The sequence below is a fragment of the Heptranchias perlo genome, chromosome 29 (genome assembly GCF_035084215.1).
Source record: "Heptranchias perlo isolate sHepPer1 chromosome 29, sHepPer1.hap1, whole genome shotgun sequence".
NCBI lineage: Eukaryota > Metazoa > Chordata > Chondrichthyes > Hexanchiformes > Hexanchidae > Heptranchias > Heptranchias perlo.
The window spans coordinates 17993285-18009707 of NC_090353.1; the positions used below are offsets into that span (position 1 = coordinate 17993285).

Consider the following 16423-nt stretch of genomic DNA (forward strand, 5'->3'; position numbering starts at 1 on the left):
GAGGAGGCTCGTGTGGAGCATAAACACCGGCATAGACCAGTTGGACCAGAATGGCCTGTTTCTGGGCTGTACATTCCATGTAAAGTCCACCCTGCTCGTGTTTGTGAGCATGACCCTGGGATCTGCTGATTCATTTTAGCTGTAAAAATTAATTTTGTGTGTGAGTGTGTTCTATTTTTAGTTGGCCAGCTGATGGGCCCACATTCACCCCCGGCCCCACCCTCCAAATCACAATGTACAAAAATATTTATTTCCAGAAAGTGTAACCATGGTGTCTGACTGTTCCACATTACCCAATAACCAGCTGCCAGAAATGGGAATTGAGGCCAGACAGTAGGGCTAGTGGTTAGACATGAGCACCAGAATCAATCTTGCAAACTCTAAGTGTGAAAGCAAATGAGCATAGGAATCATGGAGAGGATGCAAGAGAAAAAAAATCTCAAAGATGTTAGCCGTGGCTCAGTGGTAGCACTCTTGTCTCTGAATCAGAAGGTTGTAGGTTCAAGTCCCACTCCAGATGCTTGAGCACAAAATCTAGGCTGACTCTCAAGTGCAGTAATGAGGGAGTGCTTTACAGTTGGAGGTGCTGACTTTTGGATGTTAAACCCGAGGCCCCATCTGTGCTCTCAAGCGGACGTAAAAGATTGCACGGCACTGTTTCAAAGAAGAGCAGGGAGTTCTCCCCGGAGTCTTCAATATTTATCCCTCAACCAACATCACTAAAACAGATTATCTGGTCATTATCACATTGCTGTTTGTGGGGGCCTTGCTGTGTGCAAATTGGCTGCCATGTTTCCTACATTACAACGGTGACGACACTTCAAAAGTACCTCATTGGCTGTGAAGCGCTTTGGGACGTTTTGAGGTTGTGAAAGGCGCTATATAAATGCAAGTTTTTCTTTCCTTCATAAGTCGAAGACATGAAATAATACAGGTGGCCAAGCCTTACTTATATTTATATCTGCAGCTGGGAAAAGGTCACAGTACGGACACAGTAGATGGGGAGCTTTTCTTTCGCAAGCAACGCTGTCAGTGTTCACGTTGTGAACGCAGGGGTTCTGTGATCCCTGCTGTACTAATCCTCGATATAAAACTCCAACCTGTTGAATTGACTGATACTGAAGATGATTCCCGTTTATAACGGACTTCACTAACTGTGTGAGGATCCGACAGCCGACCTGTTGCAGGAATGCAGAATGCGGCAGGTGATTATTTCCATTTTCTTAGGCGCAGTGATGCTCCCCTAAACTTTGTCTATTTCCTATTGTTTTTTTTTAGATTCTGACGGCTCAAGGAGTAAATTGACTGCACTCTATTCAATTCCCAGAAACCTCTCCAGCCTTTCATTCTCATCGCCAGTTGTGTCGTCACCACCTGTTGCCTTAACGAATAGATACACGGCCCCCGCCTCAGGCGTAAGTGAGGTTAACTCTTTCCAGCCCAGGATGTTTTCAGTCAGAGTTGGCGTGTAGGTGAAGTTGCAGGGTGGCTCTTTGTCCTGAATTAAGCAGCACAGACTAGCTCCAGTTCTTCAACCTTCCCTGAGGTTCTGCAGTCTAAGTTGTCATAGAATCTTACAGCACAGAAGGAGGCCGTTCAGCCCATCTTGCCCATGCCGGCTTTTTGAAAGAGCTATCCAATTAGTCACTCTTTCCCCATAGCCCTGTACACTTCATCCTTTTCAAGTATTTATCCAATTCCGTTTTGAAAGTTATCATAGAATCTGCTTCCACCACCTTTTCAGGCAGAGCATTCCAGATCGTAACAGCTCGCTACGTAAAAAAAATTCTCCTCATCCCCCCTCTGGTTCTTTTGCCAGTTATCTTCAATCTGTGTCCTCTGGTTACTGAACCTCCTGCCAGTGGAAACCGTTCCTCCCTATCTGCTCCATCAAAACCCCTCATAATTTTGAATTTCTCTATCAAATCTCCACTAAACCTTCTCTGCTCTAAGAACAATCCTCTTCCATCGGCCTAGTTTTGCTGATGCTGTTGTGAATTGTACAGTCGCACATCCATTGATAATAGACCACCGGATCCACACAATGGCCTAGATTTTCCACTCGGCCATAACACCAGTGGAAGCAGAGTGGGATAGGGATTCTCCCCACTGCAAGGATGTGGCCCTGACCCCAACTATTTTTCATAGAATCATAGAAAAGTTACAGCACAGAAGGAGGCCATCCATCCCATCATGTCTGCGCCGGCTGAAAATGAGCCACCTGGTCTAATCCCACTTTCCAGCACTTGGTCCGTAGCCTTGTAGGTCACGGCACTTCAGGTGCACATCCAGGTACTTTTTAAATGAGTTGAGGGTTTCTGCCTCTACCACCCTTTCAGGCAGTGAGTTCCAGACCCCACCACCTTCTGGGTGAAAACATTTTTCCTCAGCACTCCTCTAATCCTTCTATCAATCATTTTAAATCTATGCCCTCTGGTTATTGACCTCTCTGCTAAGGGAAATAGGTCCTTCCTATCCACTCTTTCTAGGCCCCTCATAATTTTGTACACCTCAATTAAATCACCCCTCAGCTTCCTCTGTTCCAAAGAGAACAACCCCAGCCTATCCAATCTTTCCTCATAGCTAAAATTCTCCAGTCTTGGCAACATCCTCATAAATCTTCTCTGTACCCTCTCTAGTGCAATTACATCCTTCCTGTAATGTGGTGACCAGAATTGTACACAATACTCAAGCTGTGGCCTAACCAGTGTTTTATACGGTTCAAGCATAACCTCCCTGCTCTTATATTCTATGCCTTGGCTACTAAAGGAAAGTATTCCATATGCCTTCTTAACCACCTTATCTACCTGTCCTGCTACCTTCAGAGATCTGTGGACATGCACTCCAAGGTCCCTCACTTCCTTTACACCTTTCAGTATCCTCCCATTTATTGTGTACTCCCTTGCCTTGTTTACCCTCCCCAAATGCATTACCTCACACTTCTCCGGATTGAATTCCATTTGCCACTTTTCTGCCCACCTGACCAGTCCATTGATATCTTCCTGCAGTCTACAGCTTTCCTCCTCACTATCAACCACATGGCCAATTTTTGTATCATCTGCAAACTTCTTAATCATGCCCCCTACATTTAAGTCCAAATCATTAATATATATCACAAAAAGCAAGGAACCTAGTACCTTATACCTAATACCTAGTACCCAATACCTAAAAAAAGAAATATTTTTCTGGATTTAGAGCGATTTAAAAATGATGGCAGGCCCCTGGCCACCTCCCGAGCCCAGCCATTGATTGTATAGACTTCCCGGCCCTTTCATTTTTAACTCTCCTACTCATTCTGGATGCCAAGATGGCTGCAGCATTTCTTGTGCTAAGATGGAAATGCTGGGAAGTATGTCGGTATTCCCATCATTTGCAAGTAATTATAATAAGCCTGACTATTCTTGGGCCGCTGTATTATACACCCACCCTCACGTGGAAAATGCCGGAAGTGGTGCAACGAGCAGGGAGCCAGCATGTCGGACAGAAAATCATTGGGGCGATTGTATTACGGGATGAGGAGCATATCTTGGGAAGGGAGGCATATCGTGGGGCCAAGGGGCATATGATGGGGCATGAGAAGTGTATCATGGGGAGTAGGGTGTCTTATGGGGGGCAAGGAGCATATTGTGGGGAGAGACAAAAAAGAGGCATTTGATAAGTGTGGGATGTAATGAGCTATACAATGCCTCGGTCATAAAATGCAGATGTGCTGCTGAGTTGCACTCTGTCTGGAGGGAGCTAATCAAAGGCTGAGACACAGTTAGCCTCAGCGTACTGGGTCCAGGATAAATCAGCCAGGGTACCCGCTGCCGATCACTGTCCAGTAACGACTGGATAATGGATGAGGACAGGATTAGGTTCAGCTGTGATGCCCCCCACTGGTGAACATCTTGCTGAAACTCACACTAGGCTCAATCGTGACAAATAGTGAGGTAGTGGTGAACACCAGCACTCGTGGAAGCAGCAGGGAGTCAGTGCCTACAGGAGAGGAGGGGAGAAAACGGCTGAGAAAGAGCAGAAAGCTCCCCGCATGGCCTGTTCTAATCTCCCAATTAGGAGCTGGGGGTAGGGGTGTTAAGAGCTGATGGACCACACTCGGACATAAGGGGGTCTCCTCTTTGTGAGGGGGAATAAAAACCTGATGCTGTCCAGCTCCCTTTGCTGACTGACTGTGTAACATTAATGCCCACCCTGAGTTTGCTGCTGGCCCACCTTAACAGCCCCTCGCATGGAAGATGCAACTAACATTTCTCTTTCTTGCAGTTCCCAAGTCCAAGTTCTGCGATGCCAGTAGAAGTGATCCAGACTCTCCTGTTCTGCTTTCTGTGGGTTTTGAAGAATGCTGATGAAGTGACCATCAAACGGTGGATACGGAGATTTCCAGCCCAGCGACTGCTCAGCTTCCTGGAGCTTCTTGACCTCTGTGTGTCCAGCTTTGAGTACGAGGTCAGAGGGTGACAAATATACACGTAAAAAATATTTTAGAATTTCAGTATATCCAATTAATTTACTTTCCGAAACATTCAGGGAATGATCCTTATGAATAAAGGTTGGAGGCGGCTTGCTCTTGACGATGGTGCCCTTCATTCCTTGAGGAATGATAGAGTTCCAGGTTCATTTACCTTTTATGAGCAATAAAGTTAACTTTAAAGTAAGTAGCGCCATGTTAAACGATGGGGGCTGGCAGTGTTTTCAATCTATTATATCTACAAAAAAATCATGAGAGTTCTCAAGATTTTAAAGATACTGCAACCATAACGTTACGTGACGAACTGAGCACAATGGTGCGTCACTCAGCATTATGTGTCAGCCCCGAACTCCACCCTCAAGTAATTCCAAGCTATGCATTTCGGAAAATAAATCGTGTATATGGTTTACTTGGAAATGGTCAAGTAAACGGACAGTAATGTAAAGCATCCTTTGTGGTTGGAATTGGTAAACCTTCCACTGTGACGGCATGAAGCTTCTGAGACTAGATCCTGAACCCACCGAACTGGGCCGTGTATCTGAGCACTCGCCTAATGGGGAATGAATCAGAGCCAAAAGCAGCAGGTTGGCATGGAATGAATTGTTTCTGAGCGCACAGGGCAGTATGGAAACATCGGAAAGGGGAGAATGGAGGCTTGGAATTGAAATCCCTGCTTGTCCGATTATGTCAGGGAACCTACTGAACCTGGCCGCTCATCTTAGCCCTGGTGAACAGGGGAAAAATTGAAAAAGGAACAGTAGGTTGGTGTGAAATGAGTGCTGTCCTCAGCTAGAAGCAACCCGGCACCACCCCCACCCTGAGCTGAAAGTATGCCCTCTGTAACATCCACCCCCACCTCCACCGGAGAAGAAAATCTCTTTTCTCTCACGCCCCCTGGAGATGGATTTGGGCTCTGGCCCAGTGCAGCTCCCCCCTCCCACTGGGGTAATAATCAGCGCTGTCCAGTGCCACCCAACCCTTCCCCATCCACTGTTGCCCCTAACCGTTTCCTGCAGGGCAGTGGTAGATTGAGGCCCTGACTGAGATCTCACCAGCTCCCCAGGGCAGTGGTAGATTGAGGCCCTAACTGAGATCCCACCAACTCCCCAGGGAGGTGGTAGATTGAGGCCCTGACTGAGATCTCACCAGCTCCCCAGGGCAGTGGTAGATTGAGGCCCTGACTGAGATCTCACCAGCTCCCCAGGGAGGTGGAAGATTGAGGCCCTAACTGAGCTCCCACCAATTCCCCAGGGCAGTGGTAGATTGAGGCCTGGTGCAGGCTGAGGCCGTGGCTGAGTTGCTGTGAAGATTTTTTAACTGATTTACAGGCAGTGAGAAATCTACAAAGCATCACCTGCTGGTATGTGAACAAACTGTTCCATGGGGGCAGCTCTTGATTCTCTGTGTGTTGGAGTCTGGATCTTGCCTGATGGTGTCCATGATAGAGCAGATTGAGTGTGGTCTGCGGGAGGAACAGACTTGATGGGCTGACTGGCCTTTTCTCATTTTGTTTTTCCTTACGTTGATGTTTGTGCTGTGTCAGAGAGAGTGATTGGCTTCATTAATGGAGCAAGGACAGAATGAAACGACATCACATCTGTTCGCAGGGCCTGCCATCCACGGAACAGATCAGCAGCCATGTTTACAAGAAGTCAAGAGACATGAAGTTGCGGCTAGAGGAGACCATCTTTGGCACCACAGGAGCCCGCAAGGAAATGATGAAACGGCGGGAATATCCAGGTGAGGGAGGGCCTGTTTCCCACACCTGTCAGGGTTTGAACAACATGGATCATGAGTTCCCTCCCCTACCCCCAATCTCCAAAACAAGTTCAGTTCTTTGAATCTCTTTGCACAGCTTAACTCCTGGAAACATCATCTTGCTCGTCCCTAAACCTGCTTCATTGCAGATTTGGTGGGTGGGGGGGAATTTTCAGGCCTCCCTGCTCAGCGGATGCAGGGCATCTGCCCCGAACATAGTGGGGGAGTGGTGACCTACTTCCCCCGTCCCACCATCGCTGTGACTGCAGCACTGTTCCCCTGGGTCTACCATTAGGTGACGGAGCGGCCCCCTGAGTCAAACTGGCATCAGCTGGCAGCCCGGCCGAACAGGCCCTGGAAAGGTACATTTTGCGTTATTTCTGTGGAGCCAAGATGAGTAGGAGTGCTGCTCTGGGGCCCACAAATATACTGCAGCCGCTGCCGCCCTGGGCTCATCCCCCTGGCCTCGCCCCACCGCCCCCTCTCCCCCCACCACCTCCCATGGCTTACCTGCAGGTGCCACCAGTGTCTCAACTGGCCGACATCCCTGAGGGCCCCTGATTTTCATCCCTCCACCATTGGCGTATGTGCCTCCAGCTGCCTAGGCCCCAAGCTCTGGAATTCCCTTCCTAAACCTCTCTGCCTCTCCGCCCCTCTCTCCTCCTTTAAGACATTCTTTAATACCTGCCTCTTTGACCAAGCTTTTGGTCACCTGTCCTAATATCTCCTTATGTGGCTCGGTGTCAAATTTCTGTTTGATAATTGCTCCTGTGAAGTGCCTTGAGACATTTTACTATGTTAAAAGTGCTATAAAAATGCAAGTAGTTGTTGTTATTAAAATCAGCGAGCTGCCTTGGGACACCTGTTTGGCCTCCTCAGCTCACCGATGGGAATCAAATCAGACCTAGGCCTTAAAATTGGGGGGGCATCTTTGTCACCGGGACGGGTGGCCAGTCAGCCACCCGAATGTAAAAATCTATCCCTGGTTGTGTAAACCTGCAGGCAGTATTCTGAATGGGACCTCACCAGTGTCTGAAAATCCTATCCTGGCTGAGCTTTGCATTCCTTTCTGCCCTCTTCTTTCTCTAAGCCTCACCTGTGGTTTTTGCACTCAGGACTCGACAGATTATTCCCCGGGGTGAGTCTACATGAGAAGTTACGCTGGCGGAAGGACCTGACACAGTGGCGCCAGGCCGTCGATAGAGACAAGTAAGAGGACGTCATTCTCTGTGTTTTTGTGCTTTGTGTGTGTGCACAATAGGGTGAAACTGCTCTTGGGCAGTAGTGAATTGGCAGCCTGTTTACACCCACCCGACGTTCAGACTTCAGTGGTGTGAAATAGTCGGCCAATTCGCTATCGCTGTTTTGCTCAACCACCCAAAACTAATTTCACTCCCAATGTGTTTTTATTTGTGTGTGTTTGTGTTTGTGCATTGAGGGTGTGTGAGTGTGTGAGTGTACACGTGTGTGAGTATATATGTGTGAGTGTGTCTGTGTGCGTGTCTGTGTGTGTGTGAGTATGCCTGTGTGTGTGAGTATGCCTGTGTGTGTGAGTGTGTGTATCTGTGTGAGTGTGCCTGTGTGTGTGCGTGTGTGTGCGTGTCTGTGTGTGTGAGTGTGAGTGTCTGTGTCTGTGCGTGTGTGTGTTCCTGTGTGTGTCTCTGTGTGTGTCTGTGTGAGTGTGAGTGTGAGTGTGCATGTTTGTGTGTGTGTGCGTGTCTATGTCTGTGTGAGTGTGCGTGTCTGTGTGTGTGAGTGTGCGTGTCTGTGTGTGTGAGTGTGCGTGTCTGTGTGTGTGAGTGTGCGTGTCTGTGTGTGTGAGTGTGCGTGTCTGTGTGTGTGAGAGTGCGTGCCTGTGTGTGTGAGTGTGCGTGTCTGTGTCTGTGCGTGTGTGTGTTCCTGTGTGTGTCTCTGTGTGTGTCTGTGTGAGTGTGAGTGTGAGTGTGAGTGTGCATGTTTGTGTGTGTGTGCGTGTCTATGTCTGTGTGAGTGTGCGTGTCTGTGTGTGTGAGTGTGCGTGTCTGTGTGTGTGAGTGTGCGTGTCTGTGTGTGTGAGTGTGCGTGTCTGTGTGTGTGAGTGTGCGTGTCTGTGTGTGTGAGAGTGCGTGCCTGTGTGTGTGAGTGTGCGTGTCTGTGTGTGTGTGAGTATGCCTGTGTGTGTGAGTATGCCTGTGTGTGTGAGTGTGTGTATCTGTGTGAGTGTGCCTGTGTGTGTGCGTGTGTGTGCGTGTCTGTGTGCGTGTCTGTGTGTGTGAGTGTGAGTGTCTGTGTGTGTGTGTGTTCCTGTGTGTGTCTCTGTGTGTGTCTGTGTGAGTGTGAGTGTGCATGTTTGTGTGTGTGTGCGTGTCTATGTCTGTGTGAGTGTGCGTGTCTGTGTGTGTGAGTGTGCGTGTCTGTGTGTGTGTGCGTGTCTGTGTGTGTGAGTGTGCGTGTCTGTGTGTGTGAGTGTGCGTGTCTGTGTGTGTGAGAGTGCGTGCCTGTGTGTGTGAGTGTGCGTGTCTGTGTGTGTGAGTGTGCGTGTCTGTGTGTGTGAGAGTGCGTGCCTGTGTGTGTGTGTGTGTGTGTGTCTGTGTATGTGTGACTTCAACCTTTGTTCACTTGCCAGCTAGCTGCCCCTTCAGTTGATTCCAGTATTTGTCACTTTCCCGGGAGTGTCATGGGAACTATTTCTGAAGCTGCTGTTTGCTCGATCACCCGAAGCTCACACAGGATCTGTGTCCACTAATGGGAAAAGCCTTATGTTCCCTGCCCAGCGTTCTCTGATACAATTATTCCATGTGAACGAGATGGCTGCACAGGACTGAGCAGCATTTGCACTGTGATGCTGTGGCTTTCTCTTTCCCTTGCTCCACCGTCCCTCCCTCCTCCCCAAGGCGCTGACTCACACTGGGGGAGGGGCTCCTCAGGCACCAGATGCCTTTAATTACCTCACACAAATGCCCATCCTTCATGTGTGAGCCTAGACTGTGACTGTGTGGGTAGGGCTGCCAATTCTGGTTGGAACATATTACTAGAAGTTTTATCACGTGTACTCCTGTCTCCAACTGCCCCGCCCGGTCAAAAAACCTTTTTTTCTGATCTCTAATATTTTTATAACTAATAAAAAAAAGTGTTCAAAGAAAATTTTTTAAAAATATACATTTTCTTTAATACCCCTATGATTTTCCTCTTGGGTTACTCGCTGCTGGAGATTAATCTTCTAATTCCTGGAGACCCCAGGGCAATCCTGGAGGGTTGGCGACCCTAGTGCTGGGATATCACCGCTGAGCCCAAACCTGCCCTCACACAATTTCCCCACACACGCACTTTTCAGCGGGAGATACTGGACAGTGATCAGGAGCAGGAATCCTGTCCGATGTTTCCCCCCCTAACTTAGAGACACTGATGCAAATTTTAGCGACCCTACCCGGCACGGTCCGGGCCTGAAAGGTGGGTCCTCCCTGGTCTGTGTGGCTCACTGCTTATTAGATAAGCTCACTGAACAGGCCGTGGGTTTCTTTTGGTGGGGGAACAGCTGCAGCTAGAAGCACGAGCGCGGCCAATGGCTCACGTCCATCTTTCCGTCCCTGGGCAAAGTTCCTTCTGACGAGAGGAGGCTCCACTAATTGCCACCTTTCAATGCAACTGCCTCCTCACGTAGGAGCCTCACTGTTGGCCTTCCCCAGCTACGGATGCGGGAGAGAGGACATCTTGTACACAATGAAGCATTCAGCAATGTGTTCAACAGTCACTGATTCTACAAGACAGCATAGTCTCAAACTTGGAAGGGGGAGGGCGAAAGGACAGTTTATTGTAACCACTTTAGCGCAGAAGTTGGTGAACACGTGGAATGGACTGCCCAGGGAGGTAGTGAGAGAAAATTCAGGAGAGAGTTGGCAAATGCCTGAGAGGGTTATGAGGGGTCTGATATTCCCTGGACACTGGGACTGGCCCAAAGGCCTAGTCTGGTCCTGTAAGTTCCTATATTCCTGCTTCAGGCTGATACAGCTTGCTCCCAGCTCTGGTGCTAACCTAGTGACAGTCTGCTTATCCCTGTTTTCTTAGGAATAAGGTGGAGCTCGAACAGGAAGCCTTGATCAGCGGGAACCTGACCACGGAGACTAACCTAATTGTCCTGGACACTCTGGAGCTGGTGATACAGGTATGAGGTGCAGTGATCTTCCCCCCCCACTCCCCACCCCTCAGCCCTTCCTCACCCCAACCTTCATACATCGCTGTTTAACAATCGGCAAATAAAGTTCAACACAACTATCACCGTGAAAATTCATCATGCCGTCAATCTCAAGGACACAGAAATGCAAAAGGGTTGTTCTTCTGAGTTTATGCGTCTGTAACAGTCTCTCCTGGGCTGAGAGTGAATCCATGGCCAAGGCCATTTATCCTTAATAGTTGCAAAATCAAAATGTCAAATTCAGCATTGTAATATTTTATCAGAAGGTATCTAGTTAATTCTTTATTTTAAATGCCTCTGTTTAAGCTTCCCAGTGGCTCCAGTTCTCACTCGTTCTAGTTACTTTTGCCTCACTAGTTACCTGCTTACCCGGTGACCGTCACCCCAATAGAGATTTAATATTACCATTCCTCTAATCGACTGATAATATTAACTCATGGGTTTATATATTAACTAATACTGTGTATTGCAGGTGTAACACATCCAAGGGTTCAGAGAGGATTCATGCTCCACTCACACCGAGCCCCTTGTCCAGCAATCTGCCTCTACTGTATTTATAAAACATTATTCATGGAATAATTATTCTTTACAAAGTCAAACCCTAACTTTTCTCGCTCCTGGGTTACGAGGGGTTGGAAGCAGTCGGCTGCACCATTCCCTGCCCAGTATCTGCTCTATTAAGGTGAATAGCACAGATGCAATTAAAGGGAAGCTAGATAAGTATATGAGGAAGATGGGAATAGAAGGATACGTTGATAGGGTGAGATGAAGCAAGGTGGGAGGAGGCTCGTGTGGAGCATAAACACCGGCATAGACTTGTTGGGCCGAACAGCATGTTTCTGTGCTGAATATTCTATGTAATTCTCTGTAAAATATTAAACGTCATTTCCATCCTTTCAGCTGTGCAGCTCGATGCCTGAGTTTAAGCCTGTGGTCGCGGGGGTCCTGAAGGTCCTGATTCACAGCCTGTGCTGTAACCAGAGCGCCCTCTACTTGCAGAACTGCTTCAATACACAGCGAGCCATCATTGCCAAGGTAACCAGATGTTTCATGGATGGGTGACAACAACGTGCTGAATGAATCATAGAAATTTACGGCACAGAAGAAGGCCGTTCAGCCCATTGTGTCTGTGCCGGCTGAAAAAGAGCCATCCAGCCTAAATCCACTTTCCAGCTCTTGGTCCGTAGCCTTGTAGGTTACAGCACTTCAAGTGCATATCCAAGTACTTTTTAAATGCGTTGAGGGTTTCTGCCTCTACCACCCTTTCAGGGCAGTGAGTTCCAGACCCCCCACCATCCTCTGGGTGAAAAAATTTCTCCTCCAATCCCCTCTAATCCTTGTACCAATTACCTCAAATCTATGCCCCCTGGTTATTGACCTCTCTGCTAAAGGAAATAAGTCCTTCCTATCCACTCTATCTAGGCCCCTCATAATTTTATACACCTCAATTAAATCTCTCCTCAGCCTCCTCTTTTCCAAAGAAAACAACCCCAGCCTATCCAATCTTTCCCCACAGCTGGGGGGGGGGGGGGGGGGGGGGGAGAGGGGAGGGGAGGGGCACCAGCCCTTCAACGGGTCTAAAGAGACTGCTCTTGACAAAGGGAGAACAGGTGAGGTACTCTGGGATGACTGGTACCCGTGGAATTGTCCCCCAGCGCATGAGGGGAGGAGAAGGCACGAAGAGAAAATTAGGGGTAAATTGGAAGGCGGGAATTGATGCTGAAGGTGTTTGTTTAATGGGATGATGGGGGCGGGGGGGGGTGCATCACAGCATAGTCCAAACAAAACACCAGGAGGGAGGGAGATCCCGACAAATCAGGGAAAACTCACAGGCTCCGGTTCCCACACCCCTGCTCCACAGGCAATAAATATTGGGATTCCACTACTGAGTGACATATTTAAACCACCACCACACGGACTGATGCTGACTGAGAGAGGTCACTGCGAGAAGTGGCAAGAGGCCTTAGTGACTCTGTTTATTTAAGGCGTTTAGCAATGCAGAAATCTGCACACAGCACTGCAGCATAAATCACATGGAAACACATCCTTCTGTTACTTGGGCGGGAGACCGCCACACAAAAAAACATTACATGGCTATTCTCCTGCCCCAAACTAAAAAAGGTTTGGACAAATAGTTTTGCACAAAGACACTGCTCTTGTAAAGATACTTTATTTTCTATAACCCAAAAAAAGTTCCAAGTGGATGTATCAACATTGTGTTGGTTTTTTCAGACTCCTGTGGTCCTCAGTGATGCTCTATCCCCGAACTCTCTTTGTCTGCTTCTCTGTCTGTGCCTCAGTTTCTGTTTGTGTGTCTCTTTGTTTTTCTGTCTCTCTTTGTGTCTCTGTCTCAGTTTCTGCCTGTCCCAGTCATTGTGTGTCTGCTTCCCTTGCTCCGTGTGGTTTCAAGTTGGGGCTCGCAAGCCTCCACTGCAGATACAGTTGCTCCTATTTTGGAGGCTCAGACACTGAATTGGATTACCCCAGGGAAAAGTGGGAAGGTGAAAGTAAGTGAGACATGGGAAAGGACAAACACTAGTTGGCATTGAATAAACAGCCTCAGTCCTGCTGTCGGCTGTAAGAAAATTAATAAATGCACTGGTTAAGTACACATTTTAATTTTATCCCCAATATTTGTCATATCTGTGTGTTTGTGTGTATAATTGTACATGTCTGACTGCGTGCATGTCTGTGCTTTCGTGTGTGAGCATGTGTATGGGTATATATGTGTGTGTTTATTTTTTTAGGCAGCGAGTTGTTACGATCTGGAATGCAATGCCTGAAAGGGTGGTAGAAGCAGATTCAATAATAACTTTCAAAAGGAAATTGGAAATATACTTGAAAAGGAAGAATTTGCAGGGCTATGGGGAAAGAGCAAAGGAGTGGGATTAATTGGATTACTCGTTCAAAGATCCAGCACAGGCGCGATGGGCCGAATAACCTCCTGTGCTGTATCATTCTATATGTATGTGCACATGTTTGTGTTTGTACATATTGTGTGTGTCTGCCTGCATGTGTGTCTGTGTGAAATGTGCATGTATATGTATGTATGTGCATCTATGTGGGCAGATATACGTGTGCACGTGTGTGTGTTTGTATAAAGAATACTCATTGCTGCTGATTCCCGGGCTCTGTTAATACAGGTCACGTTGGTCACTCTGAATATGCTGTTGATTTGTGGCTGTGCTGAATATTTGTGCAGTTCCTCATGCAGTCATCCGGTTGTTATGTCCCTGCTGCAGTTTCCGGAGGCTCTGTTTGAGGAGGACCCAGAGCACTATATGGACCTGTGCTTGCTGCTGTTACAGAGATGCATGAGTCGCTTCGAGAGCACTCGGGCCCAGGCCTCGGCCTCCCTCTACCTGCTCATGAGGCAGAGCTACAAAGCGGTGAGTGAGAAATATCGCGGAGGGAATCAGAAGGCATCTTGGTTTCCAAGTTTCATTTCCATTGAAATTAGGAATGCAATCCATTGGCTTCTGCGTCGGTGTCAGCTGTGGGTCAATTGGTAGCATTTCTCACCGCTAAGTCAGAAGGTTGTGGATTCATGTCCCACTCTAGAGACTTGAGCACAAAATTTAGGCTGACGCTCCAGTGCAGCATTGAGGGAGCGCTGCACTGTCGGAGGTGCCGTCTTTCGGATGAGATGTCAAACCGAGGCCCCGTCTGCCCTCTCAGGTGGATGTAAAAGATCTCACGGCACGATTTCAAAGAATTGCAGGGGCGTTCTCCTTGGTGTCCTGGCCAATATTTATCCCTCAACCTATATCACTAATTATCTGGTCATTATTACATTGCTGTTTGTGGGAGCTTGCTGTGCGCATTTCCTACAGTGACTACACTTCAAAAGTACTTCATTAGCTGTAAAGCACTTTGGGACGTTTGTGGTCGTGAAAGGCGCTATATAAATGCAAATTCTTTCTCTTTCTGCATGAGTGATGGAAGGCTCTTTATTACTATGGAGAAAGTGGGTGAGTGTCCGCGGCATCTGCATTAGAGCAGCCAACATCCATGGGGATTTGAAGAGCTGCACTAACAATCAGTAAGGGTTTAATTGATTACAAACCTTGGGCTGGAAACACTTAACCTGAGTGCACAAAATTCTGCTCCCCGTGCTTGTTCTGCATTTTCGTGTGATTTAAGTTTTTTTTCTTAATGATTGCAGCGTACAATGATTTTTGTTTCCAGGGCAAGAAGGTATACCTTTGTGACAGGTTCAAAAGGGCAAAGTAGGCTAGAAATTCCTGATGGTGGCAATGGGGCATGATGTTCAATGCATACTTCTGACATTTTACCATCCGCTACTTTAACGGAAACCTATTTAGTTTAACTTCACCCTGCAATGTTGCACTGAAGCCCCCACTTGTGTTTACTTTCATACTGAACATGTCTGTAATCAGAAGGTTTTATTTTTGGCTTCGATTACAGCACCAGTATCAAATAAATTCCGGAAAAACAAAACTTTCTGAGGTGGGGTTAGGGTCAATAGATCCTTTTAGACAATAAATGTCCTACCTTCAACACTCACAACAACTTCAAGCAATTTCGAAATTCACTACTGCTACAAACTGATGTTAAGGCCACATTTACTGCCAATCCCTAATTTATCTGAGAAGTTGGTGGGGCCAACTCAGAGGGCATTAAGAGTAAGCCACGTGGAACTGGAGTCACATGTACGCCTGACTGGGTAGGGGTGGATATTGGTGAACTAGTTGGACATTAGTAAACTAGTTGGGTTTTACGACAATTCGGAAGTTTACATGTACATTTTTCTGATGCCAGGCCACAAATTAGCAGATTTATTCAGTCCAGTTTCACAACTTGCCATGGTGGGAATTGAACACATGACCTTTGGGCTGCCTAACCTTGGGTAGGTTAAGGGGGCTGATGAGTGGCAAATGATATTTAATGTGGAAAAATGCAAGATAATAAGACTAGGGAAAGGAAATAAACAGTGGGAACATAAACTAAATGGCTCTAGGCTACAGAACACAACACAAGAGATGGATTTGGGTTATTGGTGGAAAGCTCACTGAACCTAACAGTGCAGTGAGTGGCAGCAGTAAGGAAAGCTAACTGGATCTTGGGATGTATAGCCAAAGAGATAGAGCACAAATCCCAGGAGGTGATAATGAGTCTGTACGAGACACTGGTAGGGACACACCTGGAATAGTATATACAATTCCAGTCAATGTACTACAGCAAAGATATCCTGGCATCGGAGGCAGGGCAACCAAACTGATACCGAGCTTAAGGCCTCTGATCTACGAGAAGAGGTTGAAGAACCCGAGAATCTTTACTCTGGAAAACAAAGGCTCAGGGGAGATACTATTCAAGTATTTAAGCTCCTTAAGGGAACATATAAACTGAACCTTGATAATATGTTTGAAATACCCACAAACCAGGGCCATGGGCCCAAGCTTAGCAGAGGGAAGATGCAGACAGTTTAGATATTACTACTTTTTGCAGACGATGGTGAATGTGTGGAATAGACTGTCCAGGGAGGTAGTGGAGGAAGAGTGTGTGCAAAACGTTAAGGGAGAATTGGATAGATATTTGAGGAAGAGTGGAATTGAGAAGTATTAGTTTTTGTGACCAGCCAGATGGACAGTCCTGGACTCTCCTAGGTTCCTATGAGTAGATTTTGTTTGTTTAGAATATTTTCCAAACACTTTGAACGTTAAGTGCTCACTAACCTGGGACTTTTTGTGTTCAGCATTTTTCGAGAGTGAAAATGTACATCACCCTGTCCCTGGCATCCTTAGCGGGAAAAATATCGAGTCAGGATGAGCACTGCCTCCAGAAATCCTTTAGGATAATTCTGACCTACCTGGAGGCAGATAGAGCCATGGAAGGTACCGGCTTCCCTGTGCAGGTAAGGAAGCCCCAAACATTAAGGGACTTTAGCCCTAATCGCAGGGCAAGTCAAACAAAATGTAATGTGCAAATGGTACATTTGTTGTGTAAGACTTGTGAGCTTTATGCTGTGTTTTGCAGCAGTGTTGTAGGTTGAGAATGTGATGTGG

At 47.2% G+C, this 16423-nt stretch overlaps 1 protein-coding gene across 1 annotated transcript in view; it reads left to right on the top strand.

The window, feature by feature from the left end:
* The window catches only part of LOC137299459 (dedicator of cytokinesis protein 7-like), a 174570-nt gene that overhangs the window by 123057 nt on the left and 35090 nt on the right, over positions 1-16423 (top strand). Inside the window, 8 exon segments of the mRNA XM_067968199.1 lie at positions 1279-1415; positions 4264-4446; positions 6076-6208; positions 7342-7435; positions 10271-10367; positions 11298-11432; positions 13640-13786; positions 16114-16272. Coding sequence (XP_067824300.1) covers positions 1279-1415; positions 4264-4446; positions 6076-6208; positions 7342-7435; positions 10271-10367; positions 11298-11432; positions 13640-13786; positions 16114-16272 — 1085 coding nt within the window.